The sequence below is a fragment of the Lepidochelys kempii genome, chromosome 3, assembly GCF_965140285.1.
Source record: "Lepidochelys kempii isolate rLepKem1 chromosome 3, rLepKem1.hap1, whole genome shotgun sequence".
Taxonomy (NCBI): domain Eukaryota; kingdom Metazoa; phylum Chordata; order Testudines; family Cheloniidae; genus Lepidochelys; species Lepidochelys kempii.
Window position 1 is genome coordinate 210,822,129 of NC_136382.1, and position 17,180 is coordinate 210,839,308.

Here is a 17,180-nt window from a genome sequence, read left to right on the forward strand (position 1 = left end):
TCCTGTATGGGTAACCAGACGTCTAAGTCGGGACAGTTCCCTAAAGGAACGCCGGCTCAGTTTATGTATTTTAGGAAGAGTGCGGACTCCTGTAAATTTCTGGAAAAATGGTCTAGGCTAAGGGGGTCAGGTAGAGTGACTACTACCAGCACTACGCTTCTGTCCCCAGAAGCCTTTACAGCTATTCTGAGGGAAAATGGGCCCTTTTCCCACAGAAATGGACTATAAGGGACTGCTGCAGGCAGCAGGCAGAGAGAGAATCAGATCAAAATTGTTTGACTATTGGGTAATGTAATCAAAATCAATAAAGGATGTAAGGGGTTTCTATTGGAACTTAACTTGGCTGCTCCTGGTTGTGTCTAGTTGTACAAGATGGAAGTGTAATCGGGGTACAGTTGTGTAAAAGAGTAATCACAGCGCAAGGGATGTTAGGCAAAAAAGATTTTTGTGTGTGTGAATAGTGCTAAAATCTGAAGCTGTGTCTCTGCTATTACCTGAGAATAAACCTATAGCTTGGTACAGCAGTGAAACTATTGCAAACATGGTCTGTTGCACAAGAAGGGAAACTGAGGTACACCACCTCATGAATTCATAAATGATCAGTGAGTGGGGTAATTCACTAGCCTGGCTATAGAACAGCCTGACTATAGAACAAAATAAGTACAGCCTGGAGGTAATTCTTCTGTTTTTCCTGCAATTAGCAAGGAAATTTGTAAAAGAAAGTGGTATTATTATGAAGCAATAATCTGTCCCCACCAGGGAGGTTGAAATTGTTTCTTTTGTTTTTAGACTTTACAAGCAAGCTGGCGCCAGCGGAAGAAAAACTCAGAATACCATGGATCTATGTTTTGTGTTGTTTGTCTGTGGTGTTTGTCTTGTTGCTAGCATTGTTGTGTTTTAATGAACAGAAAACCTCATGACATGGGTGGGGATGGCTTCAAAAGGCTGACCTTGGGGGGGGCGGGGGGGGATGTGTATGGGAATGCAAAAGGCTAACTCAGGAGAATCCCAAAATTCAGTGGCCACTGTTAGGATCTTGGGACAAAGACCAAGTAGACGTCTTAAAAGAAACTCGGTCAACCTACAACTAAATTGGCAAAAGGAGAGGCTGATTGTTTCATGCAGTGGTGGGAAGAGGCAAATCATAGGTGGACAGAATCAAAACTTGCCTCTCTCAAAGATTCTGGCTTCTATCCCACCAGATGCAACTCATTTTACTGTTGTTGATTTGTGCTCTGCTTTCTTTTCTCTCCCGGTTCACCCTGACTCCCAGTTCCTGTTTGCCTTTTCTTACAAGGGGCAACAGTACACATGGACCATACTGCCCCAGGGGTATACTGAAAGCCCGTAATATTTTTCCAAGCATTAGCCCGAGACCTTGCTGACCTTGTTTTCCTGTCCAGGTACACACTAGTCCAATATGTAGATGATCTACTCCTCTGTTCCCTTTCATTGTCTGCCTCTGAAACTGACTCTTTAGTGCTCCTTACTGCCCTAGCAAATAAGGGTCACAAGGCTTCTCGCTCTAAACTACAACTCTGTCAAGCTTCTGTCACATACCTCGGCTTTCTCCTCTCCCAGGGTTCCTGTGCACTTTCTCCCACCCGCGTCCAAGCTATCCTTAGCTTTCCCCGACCCTGCTCCCCAAGCCAGGTCCAGAAGTTTTTAGGCATGGCTGGATTTTGCAGACAATGGATTCCCCAATATGCCTCCCTTGCAAAACCTCTCCAGGAACTCACTCGATTCTCTGTGCCTGACCCCATGCCGTGGCCCCTGAGGCCAATTCTGCCTTTGTTTCCCTCAAACAGGGTTTGGCTTCTGCCCCTGCCTTAGGGCTGCCTGACTATTCTAAGCCTTTACCCTTTTCTGCCACGAACAACCTGGGTGTGCACTTGGGTTCTCACTCAGATGCACAGAGAAAAGAACCGCCCAGTGGCTTATTTCTCTGCCACTTTAGACCCTGTTGCCCAAGGCTTACCGCCCCCCCCCGCCTGCGTGCTGTGGCTGCTGCAGCACGCCTAGCTGAAATGTCTGATTCCCTTGTTCTCCGCTCTCCTCTTACCCTCCTGGTCCCTCACTGACCTCGCCCTGCTCCAAGGCTCTGCCCCAGAAACTGAGAAAGAATCCTGGGTTGCCCAAGGTTGCTCTCTACATCCCGATTCTTTTTGGCACTCGCCTACTGGCGCCTTTGTAGCCCCCTTTTCACTCTACCCGTCTCTGGCCGCCCTGCTACACGGTGTTTCGCATGTCGGAAAGGAGGGGATATAACTAAGACAGGATGGCGGGCCCCCCATTTTAGCTCTTTTGCAGCCCGCCACTGTGCAGCCTGTACCATTTGCCAAAGCCATAATATTGGTAAACCTGTAAAAGTGGCCCAGGGGTTCCGGGGCCTGCCTCAAGCACCGTTCTTGCATTGGCAACTTGACTTTGTACAAATGTCTAAGTGTCAACAATATGAATTGATACTGGTTATGGTATGTTTATTCTCTGGTTGGATTGAAGCCTTTCCTTGTCGCAAGGCTGACTCACTGTCTGTTGCCAAATGTTTGTTAACTCATATTATGCCTGCCAAGGGAATTCCTGCTACTCTGTCCACATATACGGTCGTCCGATATACATCCGTCCGATATACGGTCCAGGTGTTGAACAAGTTGTCCAGTACATTTTACTGGACAACTTGTTCAACACCTGGACCATATATCACATATCAAACACCTGTTGCACTGTCCCTACCACCCACAGAGTGCAGGTGCAGTTGACAGGCGAAATGAGAATAAGCTTGCTAAAATTTGTAACTCTACAGGATTAAGCTGGCCAGTAGCCTTACCATTAGCCCTTATGGACACGAGATCCACTCCATCCCAAAGGCATCAATTAAGTCCCTTTGAAATTGTTATGGGACACCCTATGAGAGCTATGACTACCATTACTCCCGTTCCAGATTTGAACTTGACTCACAGTGCGCTCCTTCAGTATTGCAAGGGACTAATACAAGCTGTAAGTCACTTCCATTCACAGGTTCGAGTCGCCTGGCCCACGAAACCCACCTCCGACACTTGCCACAACCTCGAGCCAGGTGATTGGGTCTACGTACGGCGCCATCATCGAAAGCACACCTTGGAGCCCCAGTGGAAGGGTCCTCATCAGGTACTGCTTACTACACAGACGGCTGTTAAACTATCTGGCATCGCAGCGTGGATACATGCTTGACAGTGTAAGGCAGCACCATCCCCAGAGAACCAATCGTCACCTCAGGACAACGCAGAGTCGATTTTGACTCCAGAAGACAACGTAGAGGAACAGTCTGCAATACCTTACAATCTACGCTCTCATAAGGGTTGCCAGAAGCAGACGACGAACAAAACAAAAACAAACAAACAAAAAAAGCAGTAGCGAGCCTAGCGCCTACTGCCTGGTGAGCGTAAAACCGTGACTGCGATTCCCTCAGTTGAGGTTGTCAGAACCAGAAGAGCCTTGTCTCCAACATGCACCTCTGCCTGTTCCTCGGCTGCTGGTATCTTACGGTCTGGGGAGACCACGATGACAATTCTTTTATCCAACAGCAGGTGTGGATAGCTCAGACCCTTAATATTTCTAATTGCTGGGTCTGCAGCCACATCCCAGCCCACTCTCAAACTGGTGTTCCTGTCCTGGCTATCCCACTCAAGTCCCCAGACCTCACTGGAGGGCCTCGTCCGTTTAACAAAATATGGAACAGCAGTGACACTTGGGAAGTGGTGGGAATAAATGCATCTCAATGGATAAATGTGGTGGAGGGAAAAGGTCATTGGTGTTGGGTGTGTAATGAGACAGGGCTGGATCTGGGGAAAAGCCGTTGCCTTCAGCATATTGTGGCCAATGGTGTACGGGATTATTCAAACAAAACTAAAAAGTGGCGGGCCGGGTATGGAGATATGAATTTTTTCTCAACCTGGGATCAAACAGAGAAATCAATCTCATGTTCCCCCTACAGTAACAGTGAAAACAATACAATTTTTCAATGTCATGCAAATAACACCACTCCTCGTAAGGAGAATTACCCTGTACCCTTTAGGGGATACTCCTCCTCCTTTGCAAACACCTATATGACAAATGGGTGCAACCAACCCTTCCCAGCCTTAATAGGCCATCACTGGGTGTGTGGGACCAGAGCACACACCGCACCTACCAGCTAATTGGTCAGGAATCTGTTATCCTGCCCGACTCTTCCCACAATTCCGAGTGCTAGGAACCTTCCCTCGAGAACGCCTCTGCAATTTCAGGCGAAAAAGAAGGGACTTAACAGATGCCCAATGGTATGTAAATAACATAAGCCCCTTAACCTGGGAAGAGGCCATTGGCGGTTCCTTCATACCATTAGGGGGAGTAATACACCATGCAAAAAAGGCTCCTAAGGTTACAAGCAGTAGTTGAAATAATGGCAAATGAAACCGGAGAAAGTTTAAGAGCCCTAGCCAAAGAAACAGGGGCAATCCAACAGATGGCCCTCCAAAACCGTCAGGCATTGGACATAGTGCTGGTGGCAAAAGGAGGGACTTGTGCTCTCATTGGAAAAGACTACTGTGTGTATATACCAGACAACACCAATGAGGTAACAGATCATGCTAGCCACTTAGAACAAATCGCATATCTTCCCCACGAAGAGCCAAGTTCTTTATGGAAGTGGCTAAGTGACCTTTTCAATTTCTCTGGCATAGGAAACTGGTTGTTTCAGGGAGCCCTAACTCTCCTGTTTGGAATCCTAATAATTTTTGTATGTTTTCAGTTACTTTCCTGTTGTATCCAAAATTGTGTCAGGCATGCTACACAGATAGCTGCCCCAAACCAGAGTGCTAATTTGATGATTTTAAATATCACTGATGAACAAAGACATAAAGAACGCTTGATATGTGGAACCCAGTCATTGTTGGTCATTGCGTAGATTGACCAAAAGGAGGGATTGTGAAAGTAGAATGAATTATATTGAAATTATAATTCATTAAAGAAATGCTACTTGAAGGGTTTGTTGAAATATAGTTGTCAGGAAGAGAAACATTAAGGTGTGTGAGACAATGGGTCCTCAAACTAATTAACTTAGAGCTCCTACTGAGCTAGGAGATTGATAAACGTTAGTATGCAAATAAGATATGTATGTATATTTGTCAGTTTCTGCTTTCTTTTGTCTCTTATGTTAAATTGGCTTAGCTGTATAAATAAGTTATCTTGGGCCTCAGAGACGGGCTCACATCTGGGTGCATTAGCAAGGCGCTTTGCTAATAAACAGAGTGGTCTGACAAATTATGTGAGTCCTGAATTTGACTTTGACACCACTTTCTTGGGACCTGAACTTTTGAACCCAAGCTGGCTCAACATCTCACATGCTGATCCCATCTCTCCATGCAGTGGCAGGATTTGAGCTGAAGGAAATTCTCCACCCAGCCAGTTCCTCCACTTTGAAATAGGGCATGGATGGGAATGTAATACACAGCCCAATTTCCTCATTCAGGATCCAAAGGCTGCCACTACTTGCCTGAGGATCCACAGATTATAGTTTCAGAGTAGCAGCCGTGTTAGTCTGTATTCGCAAAAAGAAAAGGAGGACTTGTGGCACCTTAGAGACTAACCAATTTATTAGAGCATAAGCTTTCGTGAGCTGTATCCACGATATGCATCTGAGGAAGTGAGCTGTAGCTCACGAAAGCTTATGCTCTAATAAATTGGTTAGTCTCTAAGGTGCCACAAGTCCTCCTTTTCTTTTTACAGATTATAGTCTTCGTTTGACTCCCATGTACAAAGTTAATAAAAGGAAAAGCAACCTGTTAAATCTTTGTATTAGAAGGGTAACTCTAGCTCCTAACCAACTGCCCCCTGCCACTGTTTTTCTTTTACCTATAAAAGTTTGTAATTGGTTATAAATCCTTTTTTCTTACTAAAAATTTAATACTCCCAAACATCATGGCGTTGTGTCAAAGGCAGGTGTCATTATAAGCAAAGTGCTGCAGAATTATCCCACATCTGTTCTTAGGAACATTACAATAAGTTTTGGGCCCTACCAGGGCAAAATTCTGATTTCACATGTGAGTGAATTCAGCAGGAGCAATGTGTGCAGAGCTTTACCCTAAATGATCAAACTTTGCAAGTGCAACTGGTCAGGTGAATACATTTTTAGTACTACATCAACTGTTGGATATTTTCAAGTTAAATCACTTGAAATAATGCCCCCAAATTTGCCCTTACAGAATGGTATCCCAAATTAGCCTTCATTTGTTTTAGTCACTACAGTGAAGCGAAAATGCCTTAAATTTTTAATAATGCATAATAGCTCTGTGTTACTGACCTTTGTGATCAGCAAAGACAAATTGAAATGGAAATAAAACTCAGTACAAGACATACTACTGTTTTAAATCTGATTTTTTGGAATGACAGCCTCAATCTAAGAACCTAATTTTAAAAATAGGTATGTAGTGCATTTTCACTTTAAATCTTTATGGATTTCACTTTAAAGATGAAAACTCTGCCCTAACACTCTCTCATGCCAACTCATAGAGAATGTAAAGAGTTCCATAATTTGTTCAGTGACAAGATTGGTCCCAGGTCTCTAAAGGGACACTGTGAAGCTGAAATACTTATCTATTTAAAAAAATCTCCTTTACTTGGGTTACTACTATGTTAGATTATTAAAACTGAATGTTTTGTAAAATGCAATTTACTTTTCTGCTATTAATTCTGTTAGTTTGTCTTACTCATCTTGGTCAATGAAGATAAACTAGATAGTTCCACTTTCATTTCTAATCAGTTTCAAGTCAATTCAGCCCAACAAGGAAGTGCTCAGTTGTAAACATTACAAGGAAATTAATGTAGAAATACAAAACAAAATGTTTTTAATGTTTATGTTAACATGAAAAAAATCTGGTAATATTAGAGTTTGTAAAACTTTTTTGTTTTAAGCATAAGTTCATTTTTGGCCCAAATTAGCTGAAAGTATCCCTTTAACCTCTGTAATAGGATATGTTTCTTTGTACCTGTGTAAAAAGAGAATCTTTTTTATACCATTTTTAAGCAAGACCTTTCCATGAGGACACTACAAAGCTTAATCTGATGTATTACAAATGTGTGTTTTGTTTCCACCTTTCTATATTCTTGCATAAAACAGGCTACCCCTGACTATACATGCAAAAGGCAGTGCAGCAAGTCAACAGTCTACTCTTAGCTGCATCCAGCCACTACAATAGGGATCCTGCTCTGTTGCTGTACAGAATTCCATGTAGGCCAGGCCAGCATTCTGCAGAAATGCTTACTGCAGCTGCTCTCCGGAACAACTTGTTCACTACTATTGCTGGCTACTTCTCCTTGTTTTGAAAAGCTGAACCCGTGCTTGCAGAGTTCCTGGAAAAAAAATGTGATCAACGGAAAGCCACATCCCCTTCCAGTGAATTCATAGAATCATAGAATATCAGGGTTGGAAGGGACCCCAGAAGGTCATCTAGTCCAACCCCCTGCTCGAAGCAGGACCAATTCCCAGTTAAATCATCCCAGCCAGGGCTTTGTCAAGCCTGACCTTAAAAACCTCTAAGGAAGAATTGGCTGGCCTGTGACTTTAGCCATACCCTTTTTCAGTTGTGTTAAGATTTCATCATTACTTAAATACGATGTACACTGCAGGGCCAGATTATGAACCCCTGACTCCCCTGGGTGAGTGGTTACTCGAAAAAGTAGTCCCATTCAAATCAATGGTACTACTCAGGTGAGCAACTTTGCACTAGTGAGTAAAGTCTCCACAATCTGATCCCAAATTTTTGAATTGTAAGTGTTTTTATTTCTCCACCTTACAGACCTCCCTAGGTACATATTTTTATTTACTTAGAACTAACTAGGTTGTGACTCAGACTACATAACCACAGAAGTGAGCAGGAGGGAATGAGAACAAATGCTGATATCTGTTTTCAAACTTTCCATAAACATTTGAGCCAATACACTAGAGCAGTGGTTCTCAAAGTCGGTCCGCCGCTTGTTCAAGGAAAGCCCCTGGCACGCTGGACCGGTTTGTTTACCTGCCACGTCTGAAGGTTCGGCCGATCACCGCTCCCACTGGCCGCAGTTCGCCGCTCCAGGCCAATGGGGGCTGCGGGAAGCGGTGTGGGCCAAGGGACATGCTGGCCACCCTTTCCGCAGGCCCCATTGGTCTGGAGCGGCGAACCACGGCCAGTTGGAGCCGCGATCCGCCGAACCTGCAGACGCGCAGGTTCAGTGCACCAGGGGCTTTCCAAGCACAAGCGGCAGACTGGCTTTGAGAACCACTGCACTACAGTGTTCTAATGTTTGCACAAAGCAAACGCAAAAGGGATATAAACATGGCCTAAGAAGTGGATTCATTTAGACGTTCTAACGAGTATTTACAGATATTTTTTGGTCAGCTCTACTCCGTTACTCTGAAGAGCAAAACCAAAATCCCCAGTTTTACTAAAGTGTCACCAGTGGGCTTTGTTCTAAATTTACAAGTTAAGAGAAAAGCAGTTAAACTTATGACTCATCCCAATGGTCAACAAAAGGATTCAGCCAGTTAGCAAAGTAATGTTTATTATACATGCATCATCAGTGAGCTGGTCATTTTGACCTCATGTAGATGGGATTTAAAGATGTGACGTTAATATATTTGAACTCACACATTTTAGAAGTCTAGTGTACACAAGGACCCCTATGGGAAATTGTGGCCCCATTTCAGCCAATGGAAGTTTTGCCATTGACTTCAATGGGGCCAGGATTCCACCCTCTGCCATTAACCTATGCTGAGCTGGTCACCTTAACAAGACATTGACTCAACCTGCATGTGTTAAAGGCAGTATGCCTTCTCTACACTAGACTTTTATAACCTGTTGGCTAACATCACATCTTTAAATCCTGATCTACACCATGCTTTTGAAAATGAACAGGCAAGGTGCTGAGCACTCTCTGTATCCAATGATCTCCACGGGAGTTGAGAGCAAAAAGCACCTGACAGGATTGAGTCCCTTACCCAAAACATGCAGTTTGACTGCTGACAGGTGGCTCTCACTACACTGGCTTCCCTCCCCAGAGATCATCAAGCTCTCTCTCTCTTGCTCCTGATGTCTTCTCTCACTCTAACAGCTGGCTTCTTCAGATTGGCTATTGCCTCTGACAACTAGCTTCTTACATGTCACAACAAGGCTGAGCTCCTTCAGGTACATGGATGGAAAGTGCTGTAAAAGTGCTTGAAAAAAGGCAAATCTCATTATCTCCATTTTACAGTTGGGGAAACTGAAGCACGGAGCAGCTCAGTGACAGTGCAAGGACCCCTAGCTTTCAGTCCAGTGCCCTGCCTACTGCACCACACTGAATCCCTCAGAGAAGCAATGCTCTCCAGTGGCCTATGAGACAGGACATGCTCACCAATGAGAGATAACTTATAATCCCCATCCTCTGTTTCAAATTCATCACTCTGTCTTTTGTCCCCAATCTCCTAAGTTATCTTGCTTGTCACCTGCTTTCTCCGTAGCTCAACAATGACAGCTTGTCCCTCCCAGCAACAGTTGGCGTGGGCTAAGGCCCCAGAGGAGTCAATTCATCTTTATGGCAGTTAGTTTTATTAGATGACATAGGACTATTTAAATCTAGCTGTAAGGGCAGAGATGAAAGTCTGCACAAAGCTGTTTGTTTTGGCCCATTCCTTCATCAATCTTTTTGGATAAAGAGATATTTGAACTAACTTCCAAGAAAAAAGTACTTACCTCCGTTGCTATAAATACAGTCAACTTTGCTGATAACAATCCCTTTTGCATGCCTGACTCGGTATGTCCTCATGCTAACTGGAATGCAGGCTGCAAGCAACGGCCACAGGAGAGCGACCAGTGTGCTGTGGTGCCTTAGTTCAAACTGGGATACGGAACTGGTAACTTTAGGCTGGACTGGCACACTACAATCCAGCCTGAGTAAAGGCCAGCGGTCCAAGAGCAGAGCCGGGAAAAAACTGATTCTGAGAACCCCAGTTCAGTCCCTCACTCCACAGGGGAAGTAATCTGTGCCAGCCCTTTTCCTGGTGCAATTTACTTCCCTCTCTGTGCTGACCGCTCCCACTCAGGACCCCTCGACCCTAACCACCCCCCAGGACCCCACCCCCTATCCAACCCCCCCACTCCCTGTCCCGACCTCTATCCCCCACCCCCAGCCAAGCCCCTCAGGACTCCCACCCCTATCCAACCCCCCCGTTCCCCATCCCCTGACCGCCCTGCCCAGAACCCCTGACCATCCAACCCCCCGTTCCTTGTCCCCTGACTGCCCCAATCCCTATCCACACCCACACCCCAACAGGCCCCCTGGGACTCCCACACCTATACAACCGCCCCCTGCTCTCTGTCCCCTGACCGTCCCACCCAGAACCTCTACCCCATCCAACCGCTCCCTGCTCCCTGTCCCCTGACTGCCCTCCGGGACCCCCTGCTCCTTATCCAACCCCCCCACTCCCCATACCATGCCACTCAGAGAAGCAGGAGCTTGCAGCCCCACCGCCCGGCTGGAGCCAGCCACGTCGCCCTGCTGCCCAGCAGGAGCGGTGGGCCAGAGAGCTGGTGCCGCAGCGAGCTGAGGCTGCGGGGGAGGGGGAACAGCCTCCCTGGCCGGGAGCTCAAGGGCCGGGCAGGACAGTCCCGCAGGCCAGATGTGGCCTGCAGGCCATAGTTTGCCCACTTCTGTTCTAGTATATGCTCTGGCCCCAATCCTTAATTGCTTTAAGGGCAATCTGCACTAGTGCAGAGACAGAATGAATCTTAAAGTCAATATACCTGGCCCTGGGAGGGTCACCATACAGGGATCTTTGGGTGACACAGAGACAGTGTTGCAACAGCTTCTATGCCACCCCCTTTTCCAGCCCGTCACTGATTGCAGAGGAACTATTCCTGAATTACAAGAGTGTACACAAGTGGAAAATCAGACCCAAAGAATGCACTCTGCCCTTAGAAAACAAGCATTTGCTTTTGCAGTTCCCAACCATTAGAAATTTGTGCTGTAGGATTTTACAATCCACCTAATCCCTGGACTTGATGGCACTCTGCACTTCCAGCAGCCGTTGAGCACTTTGCAGGATTGATCCCTATTGAACAATCAAATGAAAGAGAGTCCCATTCAGTTACATCACATAATGGCAGACAGCTAAAAAAAATGACAATTTTTAGTGCTTATATACAATTGCTAGAAGTCTAAACACGAAGATGGGTGAACTAGCGAGCCACATATTAAATGAGAATATTGATAAAATAGGCATCACAGAAACCTGATGGAATGAAAATAATCAATGGGACATAGTAATACCAGCGTACAAAATATATTGGAAGGACAAAGTAGGTCGTACTAGTGGGGGAGTGGCACTATAGATGAAAGAAAGCGTAGAGTCAAATGAAGTAAAAATCTTAAATGAACCAAACTGTACCACAGCATCTCTATGGATAGTAATTCCATGCTTGAATAATAAGAATATAGCAATAGGGATTAGGGCTGTCAATTAATTGCAGTTAACTCACGCGATTAGCTCAAAAAAATTAATCGCGATTAATCTCAGTTTTAATAGCACTGTTAAACAATAGAATACCAATTGAAATTTATTAAATATTTTGGATGTTTTTCTACACTATCATATATATTGCATTCTGTGTTGTAACTGAAATCAAGGTGTATATTATTTTTATTACAAATAATTGCACTGTAAAAATGATAAACAAAAGAAATAGTGTTTTTCAATTCACCTCATACTGTAGTGCAATCTCTTTGTCGTGAAAGTGCAACTTACAAATGTAGATTTTTTTGGTTACATAATTGCACTCAAAAACAAAACAAAGTTCACTCAGTCCTACTTCTTGTTCAGCCAATTGCTAAGACAAACAAGTTTGTTTACATTTACGGGAGATAATGCTGCCCTCTTCTTATTTACAATATCACCAGAAAGTGAGAACAGGCATTTGTATGACACTTTTGTAGCCGGCATTGCAAGGTGTTTATATGTCAGAAATGCTAAACGTATGCCCTACCATTCCAGAGGACATGCTTCCATGCTGATGATGCTCGTTAAAAAAAAAACCAAAAACGTTAATTAAATTTGTGACTGAACTCCTTGGGGGAGAACTGTATGTCCCCTACTCTGTTTTACCAGCTTCCTGCCATGTATTTCATGTTATAGCAGTCTCAGATGATGACCCAGTACATCTTCATTTTAAGAACACTTTCACTGCAGCTTTGACAAAACACAAAGAAGGAATCAATGTGAGATTTCTAAAGATAGCTACAGCACTCGACCCAAGATTTAAGAATCTGAAGTACCTTCCAAAATCTGAGAGGGACAAGGTGTGGAGCATGCTTTCAGAGGTCTTAAAAGAGCAACACTCCAGTGCAGAAACTACAGAACCCAAACCACCAAAAGAAAATCAACCTTCTGCTGGTGGTATCCGACTCAGATAATGAAAATGAACATAGGTCAGTCCACACTGCTTTGGATTATAATCAAGCAGAACCCGTCATTAGCATGGACACATGTCCCCTGTAATGGTGGTTGAAGCATGAAGGGCCATACGAATCTTTAGCGCATCTGGTACGTAAATATCTTGCAACGTTGGCTACAGCAATGCCATGAGAACGCCTGTTCTCATTTTCAGGTGACTTTCAGAAGCGAGCAGCATTATCTCCTGCAAATGTAAACAAACTTGTTTGTCTGAGTGACTGGCTGAACAAGAAGTAGAACTAAAATCTTACATTGTTTTATTTTTGATTGTAGGTTTTTTTGTACATAATTCTACATTTGTAAGTTCAACTTTCATGATAAAGAGTTTGCACTACAGTACTGGTATTAGGTGAACTGCAAAATACTATTTCTTTTGTTTTTTCCAAGTGCAAATATTTGTAATAAAAATAAATATAAAGTGAGCACTGTACACTTTGTAGTCTATGTTGTAATTGAAATCAATATATTTGAAAATGTAGAAAACATCAAAAAATATTTAAATAAATGGTATTCTATTATGATTTAACAGTGCGATTAATCACGCAATTAATCATGATTAATTTTTTTAATCTCCTGACAGCCGTAATAGGGATATAGTACCAACCACCTGACCAGGATGCTGATCATAGAATCATAGAATATCAGGGTTGGAAGGGACCTCAGGAGGTCATCTAGTCCAACCCCCTGCTCAAAGCAGGACCAATCCCCAATTAAATCATCCCAGCCAGGGCTTTGTCAAGCCTGACCTTAAAAACTTCTAAGGAAGGAGATTCCACCACCTCCCTAGGTAACGCATTCCAGTGTTTCACCACCCTCCTAGTGACAAAGTTTTTCCTAATATCCAACCTAAACCTCCCCCACTGCAACTTGAGACCATTACTCCTTGTCCTGTCCTCTTCTACCACTGAGAATAGTCTAGAACCATCCTCTCTGGAACCACCTCTCAGGTAGTTGAAAGCAGCTATCAAATCCCCCCTCATTCTTCTCTTCTGCAGACTAAACAATCCCAGTTCCCTCAGCCTCTCCTCATAAGTCATGTGTTCCAGACCCCTAATCATTTTTGTTGCCCTTCGCTGGACTCTCTCCAACTTATCCACATCCTTCTTGTAGCGTGGGGCCCAAAACTGGACACAGTACTCCAGATGAGGCCTCACCAATGTCGACTAGAGGGGGACGATCACGTCCCTCGATCTGCTCGCTATGCCCCTACTTATACAGCCCAAAATGCCATTGGCCTTCTTGGCAACAAGGGCACACTGTTGACTCATATCCAGCTTCTCATCCACTGTCACCCCTAGGTCCTTTTCCGCAGAACTGCTGCCGAGCCATTCGGTCCCTAGTCTGTAGCTGTGCATTGGGTTCTTCCGTCCTAAGTGCAGGACCCTGCACTTATCCTTATTGAACCTCATCAGATTTCTTTTGGCCCAATCCTCCAATATGTCTAGGTCCCTCTGTATCCTATCCCTGCCCTCCAGCGTATCTACCACTCCTCCCAGTTTAGTATCATCCGCAAATTTGCTGAGAGTGCAATCCACACCATCCTCCAGATCATTTATGAAGATATTGAACAAAACCGGCCCCAGGACCGACCGCTGGGGCACTCCACTTGACACCGGCTGCCAACTAGACATGGCGCCATTGATCACTACCCGTTGAGCCCGACAATCTAGCCAACTTTCTACCCACCTTATAGTGCATTCATCCAGCCCATACTTCTTTAACTTGCTGACAAGAATACTGTGGGAGACCATGTCAAAAGCTTTGCTAAAGTCAAGAAACAATACATCCACTGCTTTCCCTTCATCCACAGAACCAGTTATATCATCATAGAAGGCGACTAGATTAGTCAGGCATGACCTTCCCTTGGTGAATCCATGCTGACTGTTCCTGATCACTTTCCTCTCATGTAAGTGCTTCAGGATTGATTCTTTGAGGACCTGCTCCATGATTTTTCCGGGGACTGAGGTGAGGCTGACTGGCCTGTAGTTCCCAGGATCCTCCTTCTTCCCTTTTTTAAAGATTGGCACTACATTAGTCTTTTTCCAGTCATCCAGGACTTCCCCCGTTCGCCACAAGTTTTCAAAGATAATGGCCAATGGCTCTGCAATCACAACCGCCAATTCCTTTAACACTCTCGGATGCAACTCATCCGGCCCCATGGACTTGTGCACGTCCAGCTTTTCTAAATAGTCCCTAACCACCTCTTTCTCCACAGAGGGCTGGCCATCTCTTCCCCATTTTGTGATGCCCAGCGCAGCAGTCTGGGAGCTGACCTTGTTAGTGAAGACAGAGGCAAAAAAAGCATTGAGTACATTAGCTTTTTCCACATCCTCTGTCACTAGGTTGCCTCCCTCATTCATTAAGGGGCCCACACTTTCCTTGGCTTTCTTCTTGTTGCCAACATACCTGAAGAAACCCTTCTTGTTACTCTTGACATCTCTCGCTAGCTGCAGCTCCAGGTGCAATTTGGCCCTCCTGATTTCATTCCTACATGCCCAAGCAATATTTTTATACTCTTCCCTGGTCATATGTCCAACCTTCCACTTCTTGTAAGCTTCTTTTTTATGTTTAAGATCCGCTAGGATTTCACCGTTAAGCCAAGTTGGTCGCCTGCCACATTTACTATTCTTTCGACACATCGGGATGGTTTGTCCCTGTAACCTCAACAGGGATTCCTTGAAATACAGCCAGCTCTCCTGGACTCCTTTCCCCTTCATGTTAGTCCCGCAGGGGATCCTACCCATCCGTTCCCTGAGGGAGTCGAAGTCTGCTTTCCTGAAGTCCAGGGTCCGTATCCTGCTGCTTACCTTTCTTCCCTGTGTCAGGATCCTGAACTCAACCAACTCATGGTCACTGCCTCCCAGATTCCCATCCACTTTTGCTTCCCCTACTAATTCTTCCCGGTTTGTGAGCAGCAGGTCAAGAAAAGCTCCCCCCCAAGTTGGCTCCTCTAGCACTTGCACCAGGAAATTGTCCCCTACGCTTTCCAAAAACTTCCTGGATTGTCTATGCACCGCTTTATTGCTCTCCCAGCAGATATCAGGAAAATTAAAGTCACCCATGAGAACCAGGGTGTGCAATCTAGTAGCTTCTGCGAGCTGCCGGAAGAAAGCCTCATCCACCTCATCCCCCTGGTCCGGTGGTCTATAGCAGACTTCCGCCACTACATCACTCTTGTTGCTCACACTTCTAAACTTAATCCAGAGACACTCAGGTTTTTCTGCAGTTTCGTACCGGAGCCCTGAGCAGTCATACTGCTCCCTTACATACAGTGCTCCTCCCCCACCTTTTCTGCCCTGCCTGTCCTTCCTGATAGTGACTGTGAAATTCTCAGGGAGATTAGAGAGACTATAAAAATAAAAAACTCAATAATAATAGGGGATTTCAACTATCCACATATTGACTGGGTCCATGTCACCTCAGAACAGGATGCAGAGATAAAGTTACTTAACATCTTAAATGATGACTTCTTGGAGCAGCTAGTTCTGGAACCCACCAGAGGAGAGGCAATTCATGATTTTGTCCTAAGTGGAGCACAGGATCTGACCCAAGAGGTGAATATAGCTGAACCACTCAGTAATAGTGATCATAATATAATAAAATTTAACATCCCAGGGCAGGGGGGGAGAGCGGGATGACACCAAAGCAGCCCACCATGGTAGCATTTAATTTCAGAAAGGGGAACTACACAAAAATGAGGAAGTTAGTTAAACAGAAATTAAAAGGTACCCCGCCAAAAGTGAAATCCCTGCATGCTGCACGGAAACTTTTTAAAGACACCATAAGAGAGGCTCAATTTAAAGGTACACCCCAAATTAAAAAACACAGTAAGCGGCCCAAAAAGTGTCACCTTGGCTAAACAACAAAGTAAAGGAAGCAGGGAGAGGCAAAAGGCATCCTTTACAAAGTGGGAGTTAAATCCTATTGAAGAAAATAGAAAGGAGCATAAACTCTGGCAAATGTAGTGTAAAAATATAATTAGGAAGGCCAAAAAAGAATTTGAAGAACAGCTAGCCAAAGACTCAAAAAGTAACAACAACAAAAATGTTAAGTACATCAGAAGCAGGAAGCCTGCTAAACAACCAGTAGGGCCACTGGACAATTGAGAGGCGAAAGGATCACTCATGGAAGGCCATTGCAGAGAAACTAAATGAATTCTTTGCATCAGTCTTCACAGGTGAGGATGTGAGGGAAATTCCCAAACCTGAGCCATTCCTTTTAGGTGACAAATGTGAGGAACTGTCCCAGATTGAGGCATGATTAGAGGAGATTTTGGAACAAGATGATAAACTAAGCAGTAATAAGTCACCAGGACCAGATGGTATTCACCCAAGAGTTCTGAAGGAACTCAAATGTGAAACTCCAAAAACTACTAACTGTGGTATGTAACCTATCATTCAAATCAGCTTCTGTACCAGATGATTAGAGGATAGCTAATGTGACACCAATTTTTTAAAAAGGTTCCAGAGGCAATCCCGGCAATTACAGGCTGGTAAGCCTAACTTCAATACCAAGCAAATTGGTTAAAACTATAGTAAAGAACAGAATTATCAGACACATAGAGGAATGCCATTTGTTGGGGGAAGAGTCAACATGGTTTTTGTAAAGGGAAATCATGCCTCACCAATCTACTAGAATTCTTTGATGGGGTCAACAAGCATTTGGACAAGGGTGATGCAGTGGATATTGTGTACTCGAA

General features: G+C 44.5%; 1 protein-coding gene across 5 annotated transcripts in view; it reads right to left on the reverse strand.

Moving 5' to 3' along the window:
* The window catches only part of ACSS1 (acyl-CoA synthetase short chain family member 1), an 80,141-nt gene that overhangs the window by 47,680 nt on the left and 15,281 nt on the right, over positions 1-17,180 (reverse strand). For 3 of the 5 annotated variants that reach the window (XM_073339936.2, XM_073339935.2, XM_073339933.2), the window contains exon 3: positions 11,018-11,083. The exons of the other annotated variants lie outside the window; for them this stretch is intronic. In XM_073339936.2, coding sequence (XP_073196037.2) covers positions 11,018-11,083 — 66 coding nt within the window. The remainder of the gene's footprint in view (positions 1-11,017; positions 11,084-17,180) is intronic. 5 annotated transcript variants of the gene reach the window in all.